General features: G+C 40.6%; 2 protein-coding genes across 3 annotated transcripts in view; both read right to left on the reverse strand.

Moving 5' to 3' along the window:
• Nucleotides 1–570: 570 nt before the first annotated feature.
• LOC128734031 (SET domain-containing protein SmydA-8-like) lies at nucleotides 571–2,829 on the reverse strand. Its single transcript, XM_053828001.1, has 7 exons — nucleotides 2,777–2,829; nucleotides 2,471–2,602; nucleotides 1,856–2,408; nucleotides 1,647–1,798; nucleotides 1,495–1,589; nucleotides 882–1,204; nucleotides 571–816 (listed from the first exon to the last, which is right to left on the reverse strand). The coding sequence occupies exons 1-7, from the start codon at nucleotides 2,827–2,829 to the stop codon at nucleotides 571–573; spliced, it is 1,554 nt and encodes a 517-aa protein (XP_053683976.1).
• Nucleotides 2,830–11,958: 9,129 nt separating this feature from the next.
• The window catches only part of LOC128734027 (uncharacterized), a 206,407-nt gene continuing 198,497 nt past the window's right edge, over nucleotides 11,959–19,868 (reverse strand). For both annotated transcript variants that reach the window (XM_053827993.1, XM_053827992.1), the window contains exon 9: nucleotides 11,959–16,124. In XM_053827993.1, the coding sequence (XP_053683968.1) occupies nucleotides 15,294–16,124 (831 nt within the window). In that variant the 3' untranslated portion in view covers nucleotides 11,959–15,293. The remainder of the gene's footprint in view (nucleotides 16,125–19,868) is intronic.

The following is a 19,868-nucleotide window of genomic DNA, read 5'->3' on the forward strand; positions in this document are numbered from 1 at the left end:
CAAACGCTAGTACCAAAAGCAAGAAAACGCTAAAAGTGTTTAATATGTTGAGTCTTTTTATAACTACAAAATAGGTAACTACACAAATAACTTTGCTTTGCATTTTTCGGTAGATTATTGAGCTTTTACGTTTGCATGAAGAAGTAATCGCTACTTCAAGGATAATTTTAAGACTTATTCTGTATTCCAACAGACTTATTTCGAACGAGCTGTTTTGTTCATTTTATTTAGCTGGCGGAATGCCAAATGCTATCGACTTTTGACCAAAAAACAGTTCTGTCGTAATACAAAATAAGGCTTTTGATCCATCATTTATGAGTCATGCGTAAGTATCGTAAATGGCTTCATAGTGAGATGTTACTGGGAAGCACGTTGACGATGACTTAAGTATTATGACTAGACTGGGAAGATTTCGAAAACACTGTCAAATAATACTGTCTCGTTGTTTCGTAATAATTAGTGTTACAAGCTTAATCTACCTGCCCAGATGACTTAAAAAATAATCAACTGAACAGTCGCAAATCCCCAATAAAAAAGCAAAATACGCCCTTTGGGTAACATCAAGTGTATTCATCGGCGTTTTCCAAATTTCTTCCTATTACATTTGTTGTTGACGGTGTTGTTCCTTCGGTTATGATCTTGCTTCTCCAATTGTTCATCGTCAATCATCGCTCGAACATCCGCGATGTCCTCTCGTAAATCCTTCAACTCACGCATGGCCCTTTTGGCAAGCTGTCCTTCCGGAGTGGAAACGTGTTCGAATAGTAGCATGCTGATTGCTTGTTTCAAGTCATTCTCCGCTTTCAGTAAGTTGTCCTAAAATAAATAACATCGTTAAAAAATCAGAACACCTATGTTGAATAGTCGTGGCAATTCCAGACCAGCAACTGGCGGGATTTGATTTCCGTTGTGTCAAAATTGCGCCGCGAAAGTTCCACCGATGCTACGTGGTACTCGTACAAGGCGATACCGACCATCCGCGATATTCCGGGCTCAAGCGTTCGCAGTATGCCCAATATTTCCTCGCATAGTTCGAGCTTTCGTTTCAGCACTTGCTTCGGCACGTTGGATGGTTCCACCGATAGGCACACACTGCGCAACTCACCGGCCAGATTCTGCTTCGCCTCCAGCACCAGCGAGTGGTGGGGATTTAGAGTTTTCGAATGTTTGCCGATTATCTTCTCGAGGTCACGAATTTCCAGTGCTGAAATGAGGAAGGGAGCCGTAAACTAAAAGAAAATCTAAAATGTTTAACTAAGTGCATTCTAACAGTTGTGAATTTTTTCTTTAAAAATATTTCAAATTTCACCTACACTAATTACAGTTAACCATGCGTCCCCTTATATTTAGATGTCAATGGAGCCGCACCATACTTTTGTTAAATTTTTTTAATAAGTTTAATAGCACAAACTGATATTGCGATATTACGTATTTAGTCATAGTTAAAAATTCATTAGAGAATACTAAAAATCGTAAAACTAAGGCAATGCTTACGGCAAGACAATATCTCGCTTCGTGCTGCACACAGCACTTCGTTGACATACTCTCGTTTGAGCAAATGGTCACAATTGTTACACTTCCATCTGGGACTGAAAAGCGATTAAATGTTGAGAATGTAGTTAACACAATGTAAGTGCATATCGTACTTGTCGGTGTAGAATGAGCAGAGTCCATCCGTGCATTCCGTGCATCGTAAGGAGCTCAAATGTGTTCCTAGTTCAGTTGGATCTTTGCATCGTTGGCAAGAACATGTGAAGTGTCTTCCCTCTATCAGCTGAGTCTGCCGATCGTACGTTCCCTACAATGAATTAAATCTTTAGTATTACAAATTTTTCGCTAAAAATAGTTCAGCTACGAGCATGCTTCTGGTGTAACTATTGTGAAGTACTTCGCCCATTTTCACTGCGACCGATGTGTACACACGAGCATTTGAGTAGCCATCAATCGACAGAAGTGTGTTAGGCACACAACTGTGCGTCATCAGGGCAGTTTTCGGGAACAATCCGCGCGCCAGGTTGTTCATAATCATTCCCGGGCTATCTTCATTACCCCGTATTTCGAACGTATTTACATCTAAGATTCCACATATCCGTTGAATTAGTTCTCCTGTCACTTCTAAACCTTCAAAATTGTCGAAAGCTCCGCTTTCCAGTAAAGGCTTAACAACATACTTTTCGTGGATGTCCCAAATTTCGGTTCCACGTCGCTCCTCCAAGTGGGATTCCATACGCATTATTTCCTCATAGTGTTCCGGATTTGTTCTGTATAGCAGCAGACATCGGACTGGGGTGATGACGTTGAAATGATTATATAAAAAATTCTTGTCAAGCTGAGACTCCCGGTAGAAGTTGCATTCGTCCTCGTTGTGGTTAGTGCAATCGTAGCAAAGCGGAGCTTTGCCACATTTGCTAGTTATAAAAACCGAACCAGTCAAAAATGAAAAGTTACATTTCTTAATTGTTAATGTTACCTGCACGTACAACAGGACTCTTTAAAGCAATTCAAACAGCTAATGTCTGCATCATAATATGGTCCAGTTACATAGGCCTCTTCCATGAGGATCTGCTCGCCGCTGGCGATATCGCGTTTGGCAACGACATATCTGAAAAAAAAATCCAAAAATAAGCAAGCACCATCCGAAGCAGTGAACGACAAGCTCAGTTCAATAATAGATTCAATAAGACTAATTACGTATGAACTAAAACCGCATCTGTTTCATGGTTATTGAGTACACCTAATAAAATGGAGGATAAATTAAACGATTAGCTCAACTTACCGTTTGCAGTCGTCCGTTTCCAAAACCTCGAAGTTTTCACTGAATCCCGCCATTTGTGTTACGGTAATCGAATGGCAAGGAGCTGGTAATCGTTTACCGATCGACCGACGTGGGATGCGAATACCACGTCAACCTGACAATTTGACGGTCGACGACTAGCTCATTCACAGGATTCATTCACTTCAGACGGTAGGCGATTGTTTTCGCATGCGCAAGCAGTAACCAATGCATTGCTGCGCATTCCGGCGGCGCATGTTTTACATGCCGAAAGCCATGCCGCATGTGTCAAAATCTAACAGCTTGAGCTGTTTTTACAACAGACGCTGCCGCATGCGTAGAACCGGCGGCGTCGGTCATTATGTAATATTGTGTTTTTTTTATGTATTTGATATGCGTTTGAGATTTTCATTCATTGATACAAATACACCAAGATTATTCTCGTTCGTATTATTGAGCACACAGTGTGTCATACAAATGATGGGATGCTGAAATTTTTAATTGAAATAAGACATGCTCTGAAATCTGAATTGGTTCCAAAAAAGGAACACGCAGTTATAATACTTTTGAGTCTTTCTAATGCAAACGTAAACAAATGTAGTGACCAGTCATTTCTTTGAAATATAAAAAAAATCAGAGGGGTTGTGCACAAGACACGACCGCATATATAGGTGACGCAGGACTACGTAAGCCTCTTGGTAGTGATAGTAGCATGTATCCATGCTTGTAATCACTCGTTTCTTCATGTATACATGCTGTATGCGACATGTATACATGCTACATGCGCTGTATGTAACATTTATCAAAGTAGTAACATTGCATACGTTTAATCCTCAAAAGATTTCACAGTTATTTCAATGTGCATGTAGAAACAATTTAACAAAATCAAGAACACAAACTATTGCTTTCCTGCTACCTTACAGAAATTGAAGATTGTTTTTATTACCCATGGTTACCCACGTTGAAGGGATTTTACCAATTCAATTCTATTTTATCAACAGCACATCTTTTCACTACACTTCTAATGAAACGGCAAGCATGCGTATTCATACAGTCATATTATAACCGAACACTACAGCTGTAGCACGTTTTTCCAACACAGATATCAAATTAGCCTAGGTTTAGTCGTCTTGTAGTAGAGAATTTGCGATCTGTTGTAACAATGAACTCGTGTCGTTTTTTCTGGCACACTTCCCTAACACAGACATCAAATTGGACTAGGTTTAATCGCGTTCGTAAGAAATCTGTTGGCACGAGGGGGGTTAGTCACTCTTTCTGGCTTACTTCCCAAGCACAGATATCAAATTGGTATAGGTTTAGATCATCCTAAAGAATCTTCCAACCAATCACGAAACGAGAATTTTGATAAAACATAGGTTCATAATTTTCAATTTTTCAATAGTTCAACATCAAGAATCCATACTTTTCTTCATTTGGGCCGATTCTTAGAAGATTTTCCAATCGATTGGTGTAAGAATATTGAAAATCGATCGGAAAATCGCTGGGCTATTAGCGCTCGCTTTCATTTTTCGTGACGCTCGCATTTTTCGATTTTTTGGAATGACACCCTATCTCAAAACTTGCCGTAAGACGTAGTCCTACGTCAAAAATTTGCTCATTTGTCTATATCGCCAAACAGAAAAGAATCTAATAAGTATCAACCATTAGCTGAGCTGTATGAAATCTATAATCTTTCTGAATTATGAAGAGTTATGACCAGGTGTTTCCGACGATGCACACTATCGAATGGTCCATCTGCAGGAGGAATTTTAAGTCAAAGAACATGCGATGACATTTGTCCTTACCGCATCATGAGGGGCTCTGATGTGGCGGACTTTTCTTTCCCCTTAACTCGTGGGACTGTTTATGGACTAGAAAACTCAATGCCGGAACCAATGTAGTCAGAGGACTCAACGAAATCGCGCGCTATTATTCGAATGAAGGAGGAAGAGCGGGAGGAAAATCTTCAACCTCGACAGCGACTCACTGTACGGAGGACATTTCGTTTCTTAACTGATGCTGAGTTTGCCAAAAAGGAGTGTGGAGAGGCGTACGAATAATCTTCCTGATCCGGACACGCAACCAGACGATGATGAGGCACCTACGCCGTCTCGTGTTGCGTGTCGGGTCTCCAGTGCAAAGAAAAGGCGGCACAAGCTGTATCTCAGCAAGGGATACACACAGAAAGGAAAAGCTAGGATACTGCGCCTTCGCTCTGTCGATCAGCAACTGCAACCTCTCGAGCACAGGGCAAGCGGCAACGGTCGGTGGAGACTGTTTTGCCAAATACCAGGGCAAAAGGTCCAAGCACTAAGGTCGTCTGTGCCCAAACCCTAAACAGGGGTTTCATATAGTGAGATGGTGGATGCCTTCAGCAAGAATCGTGAAATGCGTTGCGGAACAGGATTCTCCAACCATATGTCCAAAGTTCAAGACCTGCTTCTCGTGTGTGCCGACGCGGAGACAGTAAGATGGTTGGAGACTACGGTGCCAATCCTCCAGTCGTGGGATGAAGCGCTGCTACGAACATACAACATGAACGACCGATTGGCCCGACCGTCGGACAATGTCGTCGGTGATTTAGCTGCTCCATCGCTAGAGGATTCCAGAGCAATGTTCGATTTGGCCTATTGTCACTAGCCCTAACGAGTATCCCATCCATAACGATGAGAAACATCAGTGATGGTAATATGCATCCCTGTCTCATGCCAGTAGTAACCCTTATAGTGTCCGACAAGACGTCATCTTGCGACACTCTAAGATAGCATAGTATAGCATAGTATAGACAACCATACACACCATGGGTGGCTGATATGATGTGCCCGTAAGTACACCATACACTAGGTCAAGTCCTTACGATTGTAGAAATGGGTACCCTAGTTGAACACCTACTGCAAAAGGATGCGCAAAAACTCACGCAATCTTCATAGATGATACGATTTAGCCAAATATATAGTATTCCAAGTAGAATATAAAGTACCAAAAAGAAATAGAGTAAGGAGGGGTAAAAGTGCGATGCGGGTAAAAGTGCGATTCAATGATTTATCAGTGCGGATTCCGAGTAAAGTGACTACATTGGGATGGATGGGTGAGTACTTTGACAGCTTAAATCTATCATAAACATTTGTTGTTTACGAATCATAGTTGCTGAGTTATGGGTAAAAGTTATTTTAGAACGGTTTTGATGTAATATTTCGTTGTATACGGCAAATACGATATCAACAGGGGGATATTACTTATTGACAAATTGTAGCAGCGTTTTACATCACTCAGATATCTCTCTTGAAATTGCGGTGAGAAGAATTTACAAAATAGATTTTGCTTTTCCATAATTTAATCAAACCCCGCCAAGCGCCTAGCGGGGCAAAAGTTCGATTTATTGACAGGGTAAAAGTTCGATTCATGGATTGAGAATATAACTCATTTTACTGACGGGACGACGACACTATGCAAGTCCTTACGACTTGTAAGCTACTGCGCGCAACACTGTTCGTCCGTCAGCGTTATAACCGCGATTCTCAACGGTGTTGTTCGGGGAAAGGATTCGTTTCTATCACCGAGCGAAAAAATTCGTTTGTTTCAAACGAACTTTTTATAACAACCTAAAAATATTTTTGTTTCAAAACGAAATTATATTTGAATCAAGAAAATAACAGTTTTGAATTAAAAGTAAAGTAGTCAAATCGAGTTTTCGATGTAAATATTTTCATTTCAATCATACATATCAGTTTGAAACGAAATGAAATTTCGGTTTGAGCGTAAAACAACTATAAATGTGGTTGAAACTACATTTTTACCTTTGTTATAGAGTAAGGATGCGATTTAATGATTTATCGGTGCAGATTCCGAGTAAATTGGCCAGATTGGCATTAATGGGTGACTACTTTGACTGCTTGAATCTAACGTAAACTTTGGTTGCTTACGAAGCATAGTTGCTGAGTTATGTGCAAATGTTATTTTAGGGCGGTTTTGATGTAATTTTTTGTTATACGTAATACGATATCAACAAGAGGATATTACTTGTTGAAAATTTGTAGCAGTGTTTTACATCACTCGCATATCTGTTTTGAAAATACGGTGAAAAGAGTTTACAAAATATATTTCGCTTTTCCATAATTTAATCAAACCTCGTCAAGCGCCTAGCGGAGTAAAGGTGCGATTCACGGACGGGGCAAAATTGCGATTCACGGACGAGCAGAGGTTGGAAAACTCGCAAAATGAATAGATGCGCCAAGCATCGGCAAACGGTTTTTATCATGATAAAACAGCTACGCGAGTGGTTCAATTCGCTTATAACAATGAACAACATACACTCACGCTTCATAGCATCGCTGAATATACGAATATCGTGAGCAACGCAAAAGTGCAAATTACTGCTTTCTGCTGCTTGTAAAGCCACTAACACTACTTTAAACTATTCCCTTTTCGTGGTAATATTATTTTGAATACTTTCCGGCGTCCCCGGGCATTCTATATCCGATAAATCGAACACACTCAATGTTCAATATTCAATTTTTGACCGAATTCTGATGTTCACAATGAGGTTCTGTTCGTGATAAAATTCAAAGCTGATGCGTGCATTATCGGCGAGGCAGGCGAATAGTGTGTGCTCATGAGGGATGTTCATCGATTCAAACGATCACTTTTTCGCGAATTCTCCAACCACTGCGGACGAGGCAAAAATGTATAGCTAATTATATACAGCTTTTGGCACTATATTACAGATACTAGAAATGGAAGATCTGCAGAAAACTGTGCTCTACAGATGTTGTTCGAAGGAAAACAATGTTTTTCCGCTGATGAAACAAATAACAAACGTTTGGGAAAGTTTCGATCTGTCGGAGGCTGCAATACACCAGCGCAAAATAGGAAAGGTGTAAATTGAGAATATTCCTTACCGAAACATACCGCAGATTGACGATAATATGGTTTTGTTAGCTACTGCTGTGCTAATTTAATGGATTCGACCTTCGCACTTTTGCCCCGTGGTAATCGAACTTTTGCCCCGCTAGTGGGGTAAAAGTGCGAATCGGCACTTGATCAGAAGAATGAAGAATTTATTTTCAATAACACTATTATTCCAGATGATTTATAGTTGAATGTAAAGACATTGAGTACCTGCATCACTATAAAATATATTTTGTTGTTGTTCTTCTTTATATCTCCCGAAAATTGATGACAACTTCGCGCATCGCCCCGCCCTACTCTATATGAGTAATACGAGTCGAATTATATGAATATAATATAAATATACAAGCGTCAAGAGTGAAATGAAATGGAGTATATATAGATAAAAGTAAAACAATCTCACCAGCAATCCTTTGAACAAAATACAATTGCATCGTTTGAGTCTCCATCAGTGCATCCAATCTATACCTATAAAGAAGGATTTCTGTCTGTCTGTCTGTCTGTCTGTCCTGTGTTCCTTATAGAATCAAAAACTACTGAACCAATCGGCGTGAAAATTTGCATGTAGAGGTTTTTGGGGCCAGGAAAGGTTTTAGTGATGGTTAGAGACCCCTCCCCCCACTAAGAGGGGGGGCTCCCATACAAATGAAACACAAATTTCTGCATAACTCGAGAACTAATCAAGCAAATAGAACCAAATTTGGCATGTGGGTGTTTTCGGTGACAAGAATTTATTCTAGGGTCATTTGAGACCCCTCCCCTCTTTAGAAGGGGAATTATAACTCCTCTCCCCTTTAAGAGGGGGGGTTTCCATACAAATTTCCTCATAACTCGAGAACTAATCAAGCAAATGGAACCAAATTTGGCATGTGAAAGTTTTCGAGGGCAAGAAAATTTTCTATGTTGAATTAGGCCCCTCCTCACTTTAAGAGGGGGGGCTCCTATACAAACGAAATACAAATTTCCTTATAACTCGAGAGCTAATCCAGCAAATGGAACCAAATTTGGCATGTAGGTGTTTTTGGAGGCAAGAATTTTTTCTATGATGAATAAGAACCTCTCCCCACTTTAGGAGGGGGGACTCCAATACAAATGAAATACAAATTTCCTCATAACTCGAGAACTAATCAAGCAAATAGAACCAAATTTGGCATGTGGGTGTTTTCGGTGACAAGAATTTATTCTATGGTAAATTGAGACCCCTCCCTCTTTATAAGGGGAATTGTAACTCCTCTCTCCTTTAAGAGGGGGGGCTTCCATACAAATTTCCTCATAACTCGAGAACTAATCAAGCAAATGGAACCAAATTTGGCATGTGAAGGTTTTCGAGGGCAGGAAAATTTTCTACGGTGAATTAGGACCCCTCCCCACTCTAAGAGGGGGGGCTCCTGTACAAATGAAATACAAATTTCCTCCTAACTCGAGAACTAATCAAGCAAATAGAACGACATTTGGCATGTGGGTGTTTTTTTTGGTGACAAGAATTTATTCTATGGTAAATTGAGACCCCTCCCCTCTTTATAAGAGGAATTATAACTCCTCTCCCCTTTAAGAGGGGGGGGCTTCCATACAAATTTCCTCATAACTCGAGAACTAATCAAGCAAATGCAACCAAATTTGGCATGTGAAGGTTTTCGAGAGCAAGAAAATTTTCTATGGTGAATTAGGACCCCTCCCCACTTTAAGAGGAGGGGCTCCTGTACAAATGAAATACAAATTTCCTCATAACTCGAGAACTAATCAAGCGAATTGAACCAAATTTGGCATATGTGTGTTTTTGGAGACAATTTTTTTTTCAATGATGAATTGGGACCCCTCTCCACTTTAGGAGGGGGGGTCCTATACAAACGAAATACAAATTTCCTCATAACTCGAGAACTAATCCAGCAAATGGAACCAAATTTGGCGTGTAGGTGTTTTTGGAGGCAAGAATTTTTTCTGTGATGAATTAGGACCTCTTCCCACATTAGGAGGGGGGGCTCCAATACAAATGAAATACAAATTTCCCCATAACTCGAGAACTAATCAAGCAAATAGAACCAAATTCGGCATGTGGAGGTTTTTGGAGGCAAAAATATTTTCTACGGTGAATTAGGATCCTTCCACACTTCAAGAGGGGGGGCTTCTACAAAAATGAAATACAAATTTCCTCATAATTCGAGAACTAATCAAGCAAATGGAACCATATTTGGCATGTGGGTGTTTTTGGAGGCAACTATTTTTCCCATTATGAATTAGGACTTCTTACCTTTTTAGGAGGGGCGGGGGCTCCCATTCAAACGAAATACAAATTTGCTCATAACTTTAGAACTAATCAAGCAAATGGAACCAAATTTGGCATGTGAGAGTTTTAGATGGCAGAATTTTTTTTCTGTGGTGTATTACGACCCCTTTCCCTTTTAAGAGGGTGGGCTCCCATACAAATGAAATACAAATTTCCTTATAATTTGAGTACTAATCAAGCAAATGGAACCAAATTTAGCATGTAGGAGATTTTTGAGTCTTGAATTTATTTTATGATAGTTAGAGACCTCTCACCCCTGTGGTAGGGGGATATGGACTCTCATACAAATAAAACAGAAATTTTTGCGAAACTCAAAAACTAATCCAACTCGAGAAATTCGAGACTCTTCCATAAAACATTAATCAATAACAAGACCACAAAAACTATCTATAGTAACACTAGATCATTCAGGACGAGCCGGTCGCGAGTGTTGCCGGTGACCCGCCGTCGGAAGCGCCGCCCACTGGGGGGCTTGCAAAACTCGAGATAGTGACAAAGATCATCCGAGATTCATGATTTATGTACAACACAGGTTAATTTGTGGCAATACGAAGTTTGTCGGGTCAGCTAGTATACAATAATTAATTAAATTTTACTTCTGATATCCACGTGCATTATCTAAACTTGTTGCGGCCATGGTTTTCACTGTGCAGCAGGAGGTGCGTGATAAGCTAAAATGAAACAAACCATTAGAACAACATACTAACCCAACCCGCCAACAAAGCCGCACCAGGCAGGGGTCTGGAATAGCAAGTGCTATGTACCAATAACTTCATCCGGATATCAATTAATTTATAGAAAAGTAATAAATAGTAACAGGTACTTTAATTATTAGATTACATAATATTGTATCACGTTTAGGGCTAAGGCAACACAGGAATATAGGTAGCAACAAGCACTTACTTTGCCGATAGATACGAATAATTTTATTTGCGTGCTGCTAAACTTGATCAGCACTTTACTTATGATAGCTTCGTATTCTTCTTCTTCTCCTTTCTAGTAAATTAGTTTTGGTTATCTGGCTGTTCAGATTCTTCTGATTCTGGCACGTCATGCAGTTGTTCGATTGTCGGCTTCACTTTTTCTTTATGTCTCCCAGCCTGTCCATGTTCTGCTTTATGGTAGCTAGCCAGTTATAAGCCGGTCTCCCACGTTTTTTGTAGGGTCTTTGGTATTTGACCGCAAGCTTTTAGCAAGTGGTTGTCTTCTCTTCTCCTGACATGGCTCCAAAAGCGCGTTTGGAAAACCCTAATTTTCTTCGTTACTGTCTTACTTCCCAAGATCTTCTTGGCGGTCTTTCCTGCTTCCTCGTCATCGCTGGTGCACACCTGGCTAGTTCGTGTATAATTTTTCTTTCGTAATTTCTTACAGATGATCTCGATCGCTTTGTGTGATCCGACACTTGTGAACCGTAAACCATTGTTGGTGCAACTATCGTATCATACAGAAGACGGTTTATGGCAGGTGAGGATTTATATTCTTTAGCGAGCTTCACTACCGCTTTGGAAGCTCTGTTTGCTTTTTTGCATCTGGATTTTGCAGGCAGTTTTGGAGCGACAGAGTATATTTGTTATTGTCAGTCCGAGGTATTCGAGCTCTTGAACCACGTTATAAACGTTACTACCTATAATAAGGTTGCTCTCCCGGGGCTCTGATTAAAAGCTTGGTTTTTGATGTGTTGACGTGTAGGTTGAGTTCCGCTAAATGTTTCATCAGCGGCACTTAATATGGCACTTTTCATGCTGTTAATGTCAAAACATTCATGCGTGACGGCTTAATTGTGTCCAGTTCAATTTTATCCCCAGGCTTTAATTATGTATTGTTTTGATGGTTTCATAATCTAGAGCAAAAGCCGATATCAACGCTTCCCCTACTCGCATAGCAGTCCGCAGTATATAGAGTAGACCTTTCCATCAACACAACCCGCTCCCACCCGCGAATTTCTCACATTTTCACATTCAACAGTAAAATTGCTACCGAAAATTTGCCTCATTTTTACCTCAGGACTTTTATTGGCTTTTGAATGATGTATTGCATTTTAGCAATTTTTGTTTTTGTTTTGTCTTCATTGATTAATAATATATTCTTACTCTTGTGCAACGAGAAATACAGAAGAAAACTTCTTAAAATATCTATTTTGCTTCAAGGTTAACAGAGATGGGTTTTTAAAATTCATTGTATTCCACCCTCGATTGGCTTCCTGTTCTCTCCCAATCATCAATTAGGTATTTTGCTTGCTGTCGTGCGTGACTTATCATCGCATTTATATTGTTTAACTAATCGAAGCTGCTAGTTCGGGCAGAAGGATAGATACACAGACCGATCGCACGAAGTAAACCCACCGCGAACGTAAATCACGGCAGATGTAAGCCACAGTAAAATGGTGGAAGTTTTGCGATACTGTTGGTGGTTCTAACAGACAGAAATAGGATCAGCAAGAATTACACTATGTGTTCCGTTGTGTTGTTCTTTTTACATATTATCAATATGGGAGAGGTCCGAAAGAAACGATAAACTGAATCTACTAAGAAGTAACGTTAAAACACGCTAATGTCATATATTTTAGCGTTGATGTATGTGTGTGTACATGCGAGAGTGACTGGATTTTTGGTTGCGTCCTCTATCACATTCTACTTAATTGTTTTTTTTTTGTTTATTGATAACTGTTTCAGTTCCTAACTCAATTTTTGTATGCAAATTTTTCGCTGTTTTCTTTGATTTTTTGCTTTGAAACAGTTTGCGTCGTCATCAAACAGAGTCGTCATTTCATAGAAAAGAGACAGAATTTAATGAATTTTGTTATTGGTTGTCTACTACCCAATGATTAATTTTGTTTACTTTTTCTTCGCTTGCGTATGCTTTTTTTGTTGAATGTTTTGATTTCCGTATCCCTGCACTTGAAAATTTAAAGGATATTATCATTTTGCCTCATAGTTAAGTCGTCTTTTCTCGTCTAATTATTTAAAATCAACCTAATATGCCCTAGTTTACATGTGTATGTGTTTTATTTGTTTTTTTTTTTTCGTTTGATCCACTTAAGTTCAGCTTTTATATTTTTTCCATGTTGTCTCTAGTAGAGTAGGAAATTTTACGAAAATATCACTACCACAATAAGATGAGAGCTAACGGATCGTGGCGAATTACGTGTGAAGCCGAGCGCCGGTCATGGCGTCTGCGACTGTCTTTTCTTACGCGAGGACGATTGGGGAGATCCAAAACCGTCCTCCACCGTAACACGCTCCACAGTAAATTGTCTTACAAAACTAGCATCTACTACAAAAATAATAATTAGTTATTTGTTGTATATATTTTGTATATATAAGAGAAAAAGTCTACTACATTTTTAATTTTTTTATCTGTGTATTCCTAAATTTTGTGTAATTTTTCGGATGTTTACCGTTCTCATTGCTGAGTATTTAGTTCTGTTTCATTTGCATAGTTCGAATATTTTCATAATTGTAATCAGCTTTAATTGATGCAATATTCTACTGTTTCAGCAGCACGGTTGTTTCCATCCATTCAGTGAATTTTCTTATGATTTTTAAGATTTATTTACAATGCTAGTGAGATAAATCTTCTTTTTCAATTGTTAATTAAGCATAAACTAGTTTATTTATGATACCTTTAAATTTTGATTCTAATAAAAAGTTGGGATATTGAGGAAATGTTAAAATATTGGAGCAGTTTTTTTTACTTTTAGCATTGAAATAAACATTTGATCAAATTAGACATCGATGAATGCATTGAAATTCTCGCGAAGAATGGTCTCACGTCAAGTTCAGTGACTATAGTTACTGTGGATTGGACACCACAAAACTGGTGTGGATATCGTGAAATTGTGTACCCAATCCCAGTCGTGCGATATGTAGTCTCTGCACACTAAGAAAGATCCTGCAGAGCATTTTGTCATGCAGTTGCCAAAGAAAATATGGATAGAAGTTAAGTCGGAGGTATTTTTTTGTCTCATGAAAAATCGAACTTGCGATAAGGCCCTCAAATTAAATAGTATAGTCATTAGCTGATTTGGTATGCCAGTGGATGCCAATTTGAATAAAAATTGTCACTTTAGCAGCATATTTTTGCCAGGGACACAGAAATGAGTTCTAGTAATTGACAATATATTTTTATCGACTGAAAAATTATCAAAGTAAATAGAAACGATTTAATAAAGTTATCAGAATCACGGTACACATTGGCTTTTATCTCTGTTAAAGGTACTAAAACATAGCATAGGCTAAATTGATGCAACAAAATCAACTTCGATAAAAGGTTTCGACAGGGTAATGGACTCAGGGCTCCAAAGTGTACTATCGTTAATCAGTTCGACATTTTGTTAGTAGGTATAATATTCCAATTGTTCCGATACCATGACACATAAAACATCCTCATCCTGATTGTGCTCTCCTACGAACGCTACCGTATAAAATCAGAGCAAAACTTTAAATTTTCCTGCTTGAAGAGAGAAACCAATCCGATCGAAAAACTACTACCGAAACCGCTTTTTAGATCCTTCGAGAGGGGGAGAATGAAACCCGGAAAACATTCTAAGCCATAGTAACAAGAGATCATCCAACACCATTCACTGTGCATGTTAGTTTATACCGAAACTGTCTATGTGTGTGGGAGGATAAACACCCTTTGCTTGTATGTTTGTAGGTTTTAATTACTGTTACAAATATTTCATTTAAAATAGTACTATTGCGACACAAATATGCTTCTGCTGTTGCTTTTATTTGTTAGGCTTGATCCGACCAGCTATGGATTAGTAATCTGTGTGTGAGTGTTGTGTGTGTGTGAGAGAGATGGTGTATTATTATTGATTCATTGATTCATTGTAATATGTTTTCTTAGCAGAGATATTTTAGTTTATTGTATTGATTTCTGTTTGGTGTGGGTGACATCTCAAGTGCTGTTAGTTTATTGACATTCAATTCGGCTTATTGTGGATTGACACTATGGTTAAACTAATGTTTTGTTTAAGAAATTATAACATCACATTTACGATAGAAGTAATTATTTAAGGTTTTGAGAAACCGTAACATATGGTGGTAGTAGTGGATGGCGAGTATTACTACAAGTATGAAGTTTATGCTGTTTGCGGTTAATTTTTGTATCCCAAACCAGAAAGAAGTAAATTGCATAACTATAGTACGTTAAAAGAGAGAAAAAATGTCCGAAAACATCAATTAAACATTAAAGCTTGATGAAGGTGAAAATCTAAATTAACTAAAAATTGTCATTCTATTAAATTCATCCATTTCTCAGTAATTGGTTAGATACTCTACTACTTATTTCGCTTTTCATTGCGCAGATCAACTGGACATAAATTTATTTTTCAAACTGTTTACTTCTAGTTGTTTTTGTGTTCGTGTTAGTCACGTTACTACTATTATTGTGATTAGTTTGTGATCTAGCTTTATTTTGTACTCTTCGTAGTTTCTTATGATTAACACTATCACCGATGCAGTTGCCACTAACGACAAATGGTGCAACTGTGCCAGCAGCACCAACTGCAGCAGCAGCTGATGCCTGGGCGTTTTGACTTGTCTGTGAAGTGGCGGGAGGAGAGGAACAGGTGGGTATTGCTAGCGACAGCAGAGCTGAAACAGCCGAGGCAGATGATGATGATGACGGTGGTGATGATGATGCTGATGATAACAATGATGATAATGATGACGAAGGACCTGAAGCAGGCGCTGAAGATCCAGCCGAGGACGAATACGAAGCCACTAGAGAGGCAAACGGAGCCGACGCAAACGGTGGACAAATAGGAGAAGCGGATCCTGAAGCCGGCTCACTGTTGCAATGAGACGGCAAATCATCGCTGGCACTTCCGATAGACTCCGCAAGTTTGCGTTTTTGACTTCTCGGGGAACCAGCCCCTACTACTGCCGCGGCCACCGCCACGGAAGGTGTCAGTGGCGACATGGGTTGAGCGTCCAGATCAAGCACAGCGACATGCTCCTCTTCTTCCTGGTTGGTGGGTTCCTCGGGAATAACCGCCAGCCCAACTTCCTCCGGTCGGACTCCTTGGTTGACCAGTGCTTGCAGTTCCTCTGGCGGCATTGGTACGATGGCTTGTCCACATGCGTTGCAGTTGGGCGTGGCCGGGCTCTTGGAGCGCCAATATTGCAGCTCCGTTTTGCATTTGTTTAATTCCTAAAATGAAGAATATAACAATCAGCAAAGGATTATTGACTATTTTCTATTTTTGTTGACTTTTTGCAGTGCTCTTATGGTTTATGCATATGAATTGTTTAAAGTCCCGAATGCCGAGCGATTGTGCCGGCAGTTACAGTAAAGAGATTACATAATTGATGCAAATACCTCAAAAAAGCGAAAACGTTTCTAACAATTGTGTATTTGCCTAGTTTCACTGCCGAACCAACATTTCTTTTGTAAGCATAGCTTGATATGAAATCTTCAGTGAATTCATTGGGCTTGCAAGCATTCTTCGAATTCAAATCGATATAAAAGTGTATGGTTGCAATCACAATCAAAATGACTAAAATGTAAAAAGGAGACCAATTAAGGCACTTCAGCAGGTAATGTTCTAAACAATTTAATTCCATTCTGATGAGTTCGAATGCTCTACAATAAGACAGTAACACCCGATTACATCACCAATCCTTTTGGTTTCGCGTATTTTCCTTAACACTCGATTCCTAACTGCATGCCACATATTCAACAAGTTAAAGAAAAAGGACAGCGACTCGACTGTAAAAATAATTGAAGAATTACATTGCTCAATTCTGTCCATAAGGTACTCTCTAGTATTCAGTTCTGCAGACTAAGACCATTAAAGGAGTCCTTCGTCGGCAAGCCGGTTTTCGTGAGGGCTACTCCACGACGGATCAGATACTTACCCTATTACTAGACAAGTTCCGGAAATACAACTTGCAGACTCGTCATCTGTTTGAGGGCTTTAAGGCGGCGTACGATTCGGCCAAACGAAATAAGCTATGGCAGATAATGTTAGGACTCGATTGTCCGGCGAAACTAGCAAAGTTGATTTATTGGACGTTGATTGGACGTTGGTTAAAATCATGCGTTAGAATAGCCGGTGAAACCTCAGCCGCTTTAGTAGCGTTGGATGGGGTGCAGCAAGGGGATGCGCTTTCAATCTCGGAATCAACCGTACAGTAGTGGTAGAGGTCTTTAGGCTTTTTAAATGGGAAGCAGCGAAATTAGGACTCTCCATTAACACCGCCAAAACAAAGTATATGATTGCTGGCAGGGAACGCGGGAGAACAAATGATGTTGGTGCCGAAGTGGAGCTGAGTAGGGAACGATATGAAGTAGTGGAGGAATTCATATAGCTTGGGACGCTCATGACATGTGACAACGATGTAAGCCGTGAAGTAAAACGACGAATTGCAGCCGCGAATCGTGATTTATACGAATTATGTAACCAGCTTAAGTCCCGTAGTTTGCAAATTCGGACAAAACTGTCGCTCTACAAAACACTAATCTTGCTGGTGGCCCTTTGCGGACATGAATCATGGACGCTAAAGGAAGCTGAACGACGAGTGCTTGGGATTTTCAAGTATAAAATTCTGCTACCAATACTTGGTGGCAAAATGCAAAATTGAGTGTTGCGCAGTTGCATGAATCACGCTGTATCAAGTATGCAAATATGCTGAATTAATGAAAGTAGTAGAATGTGTCGGGCTGCGGTGGGTTGCGCATGTGGCCAGAATGCCCGATGAAATAGTAGCCAAAACTATTTGTAGCAGAGAACCAGAAAGAGGCCATATACTTCGTGGCAGACCTCGCACCCGATGCATGTGCGCTGTCAAGGACGAAGCACGTTCTGCTGGTGCTGCTGGAGCCCAGGACCGACAGTATTGGAGAAGCAAAGTGAATTCGGTGCAGGAATGATAATGGACCGTCGTCACTAAAGTGAAGTATGTAAGTAAGGGTTCGGCAAACATGAACCACTTTATGCGCCAGATTGCCAGAATCCATAGACCATAAGTGGAAACTATCTCCAATTTCTTCGAATCCAGCCTTTTAGGGACCATAATGGCGGACGGCGTGATCCGTTTTCGTAACATTTGAACAATTTTTGACATCTCTGTTTACGTCAACCATTTCTTTTTCCGACGTTCCTCTAGTTCTGTCTAGCCGTGCGCGGCTAGAAAATAATCGATGTAAACAGGAATGTCAAAAATGCTGTTGAAATGTTGTGAGCACGGATTATCTACTTCTTCTTCTTCTTCTTCTTCTTCTTCTTCTTCTTCTTCTTCAGAAGCATAGAGCCGGGGTGGCTCGTGCTGTTTCAAGCACTCGTCTCCATTCAACTCGGTCTTGGGCCACCCGTCGCCAATTTCCTAGTCGTCTCCTTACCTTAGGCTTTGTCCTAAGACAAAGCCTGTTGAACAAAGTTTCTCCATGTAACTCGGTTGAAGGCTACCGCTCTCCAATTCCTCGGACACCGAGTACTCTCCGCCAGATCTCGCTCCACCTGGTCTAACCATCTTGCTCGCTGCGCTCCTGGTCGTCTTGTTCCTACCGGATTTGAGGCGAACACCATCTTTGTAGGGTAGTTGTCCGGCATTCTTGCAACATGCCCTGCCCATCGTATCCGTCCAGCTTTAGCCATCTTCTGGATACTGGGTTCGCCATAGAGCTGTGCGAGTTCATGGTTCATCCTCCGCCTCCATACTCCGTTTACCTGTACGCCGCCGAAGATCGTTCTTAGCACTCGTCGTTCGAAAACTTCGAGCACTCGCAGGTCCTCCTCGAGCATTGACCATGTTTCATGCCCGTAGAGAACAACCGGTCTAATTAGCGTTTTGTACAGGGTGCACTTTGTACGGGGACTTAGTCTGCTCGACCGCAATTGCTCGTGGAGCCCATAGTAAGCACGACTTCCGCTGGTAATACGCCTCCGAATCTCACGGCTGGTATCATTGTCCGCCGTTACCAGTGAGCCAAGGTAGACAAATTCATCGACTACCTCAAACTCGGTTCCGCTGGCCAGCATGTACTTTGTTTTAGACGTATTTACCTTTAACCCAATCTTTTCTGCTTCGCGCTTTAGTCTGGTTTACTGTTCAGCCACCGCTACAGATGTTCTGCCGATAATATCCATGTCATCGGCACAGCAGACGAATTGACTAGTCGTCTAGTCGTCTCAGAAGTCGCAAATCGCTTTCGACCTGGTCGAGCCATCGTGCACGTTGGGCCCCTCTGTTCCTGGTGCCGGTGGGGATGTTGAAGATGACTATTTTCGTCGCACTGTCGTCCGGCATCCTTACGACGTGTCCGGCCCACCGTAGCCTGCCAACATTCGCTAGATGTACGATGGTAGTCTCCCCAAGCAGTGCCTGTAGCTCGTGATTCATACGCCTCCGCCACTCTCCGCTTTCAGTTTGTACTCCGCCAAATATCGTCCGCAGCACTTTCCGCTCGAACACGGCAAGGGCGCGTGTGTCCTACGTGAGCAGCGTCACGGCTTCAAGTCCATAAAGAACTACCGGTCTAATGAGGGTTTTGTACATTGTTAGCTTCGTGCGGCGGCGGATTATATCGTCCGCAATTATGGCTCGTAAGCTGGATTCAGCGTTGTCTATGGGCATGTTGATTAACGCTCCCAAAGGAAGCCCCCAAAACGTAAATCTTACTAAATTTCAGTATGATAATTCCCTCAGTACTGCTGATATACAATAGCCGGAACGGGGCTCCCAAAATTCCGGACCAGGCAAGTACGATAATTCCCATGATAACGAAATCGATGACGTATTCCCCGTTTCCAGCTTTATGTTTTATCTGCAGCTGAACACCTTCAGTCAGCTGGTGATTTACTATCAGAATGTATGCGGAATTCGAACCAAATTCATTATTTTTTTAAGCTGTAACAGAGTCTAATTTCGATATAAACGTTTTAACGGAAATCTG

This window comes from Sabethes cyaneus, chromosome 2, assembly GCF_943734655.1.
Source record: "Sabethes cyaneus chromosome 2, idSabCyanKW18_F2, whole genome shotgun sequence".
In the NCBI taxonomy this organism is placed as follows: Eukaryota; Metazoa; Arthropoda; class Insecta; order Diptera; family Culicidae; genus Sabethes; species Sabethes cyaneus.

What these genes read in the sequence shown, in the direction of transcription:
- LOC128734031 (XM_053828001.1), bottom strand. Translation starts at nt 2,829, where the DNA reads ATGGCGGGATTCAGTGAAAACTTCGAGGTTTTGGAAACGGACGACTGC. An exon ending in GAGTCCTGTTGTACGTGCAG is followed by an intron (nt 2,409 to 2,470) that starts GTAACATTAACA and finishes TTTTATAACTAG; the next exon opens with CAAATGTGGCAAAGCTCCGC. An exon ending in TCAAATCCCGCCAGTTGCTG is followed by an intron (nt 817 to 881) that starts GTCTGGAATTGC and finishes TATTTATTTTAG; the next exon opens with GACAACTTACTGAAAGCGGA.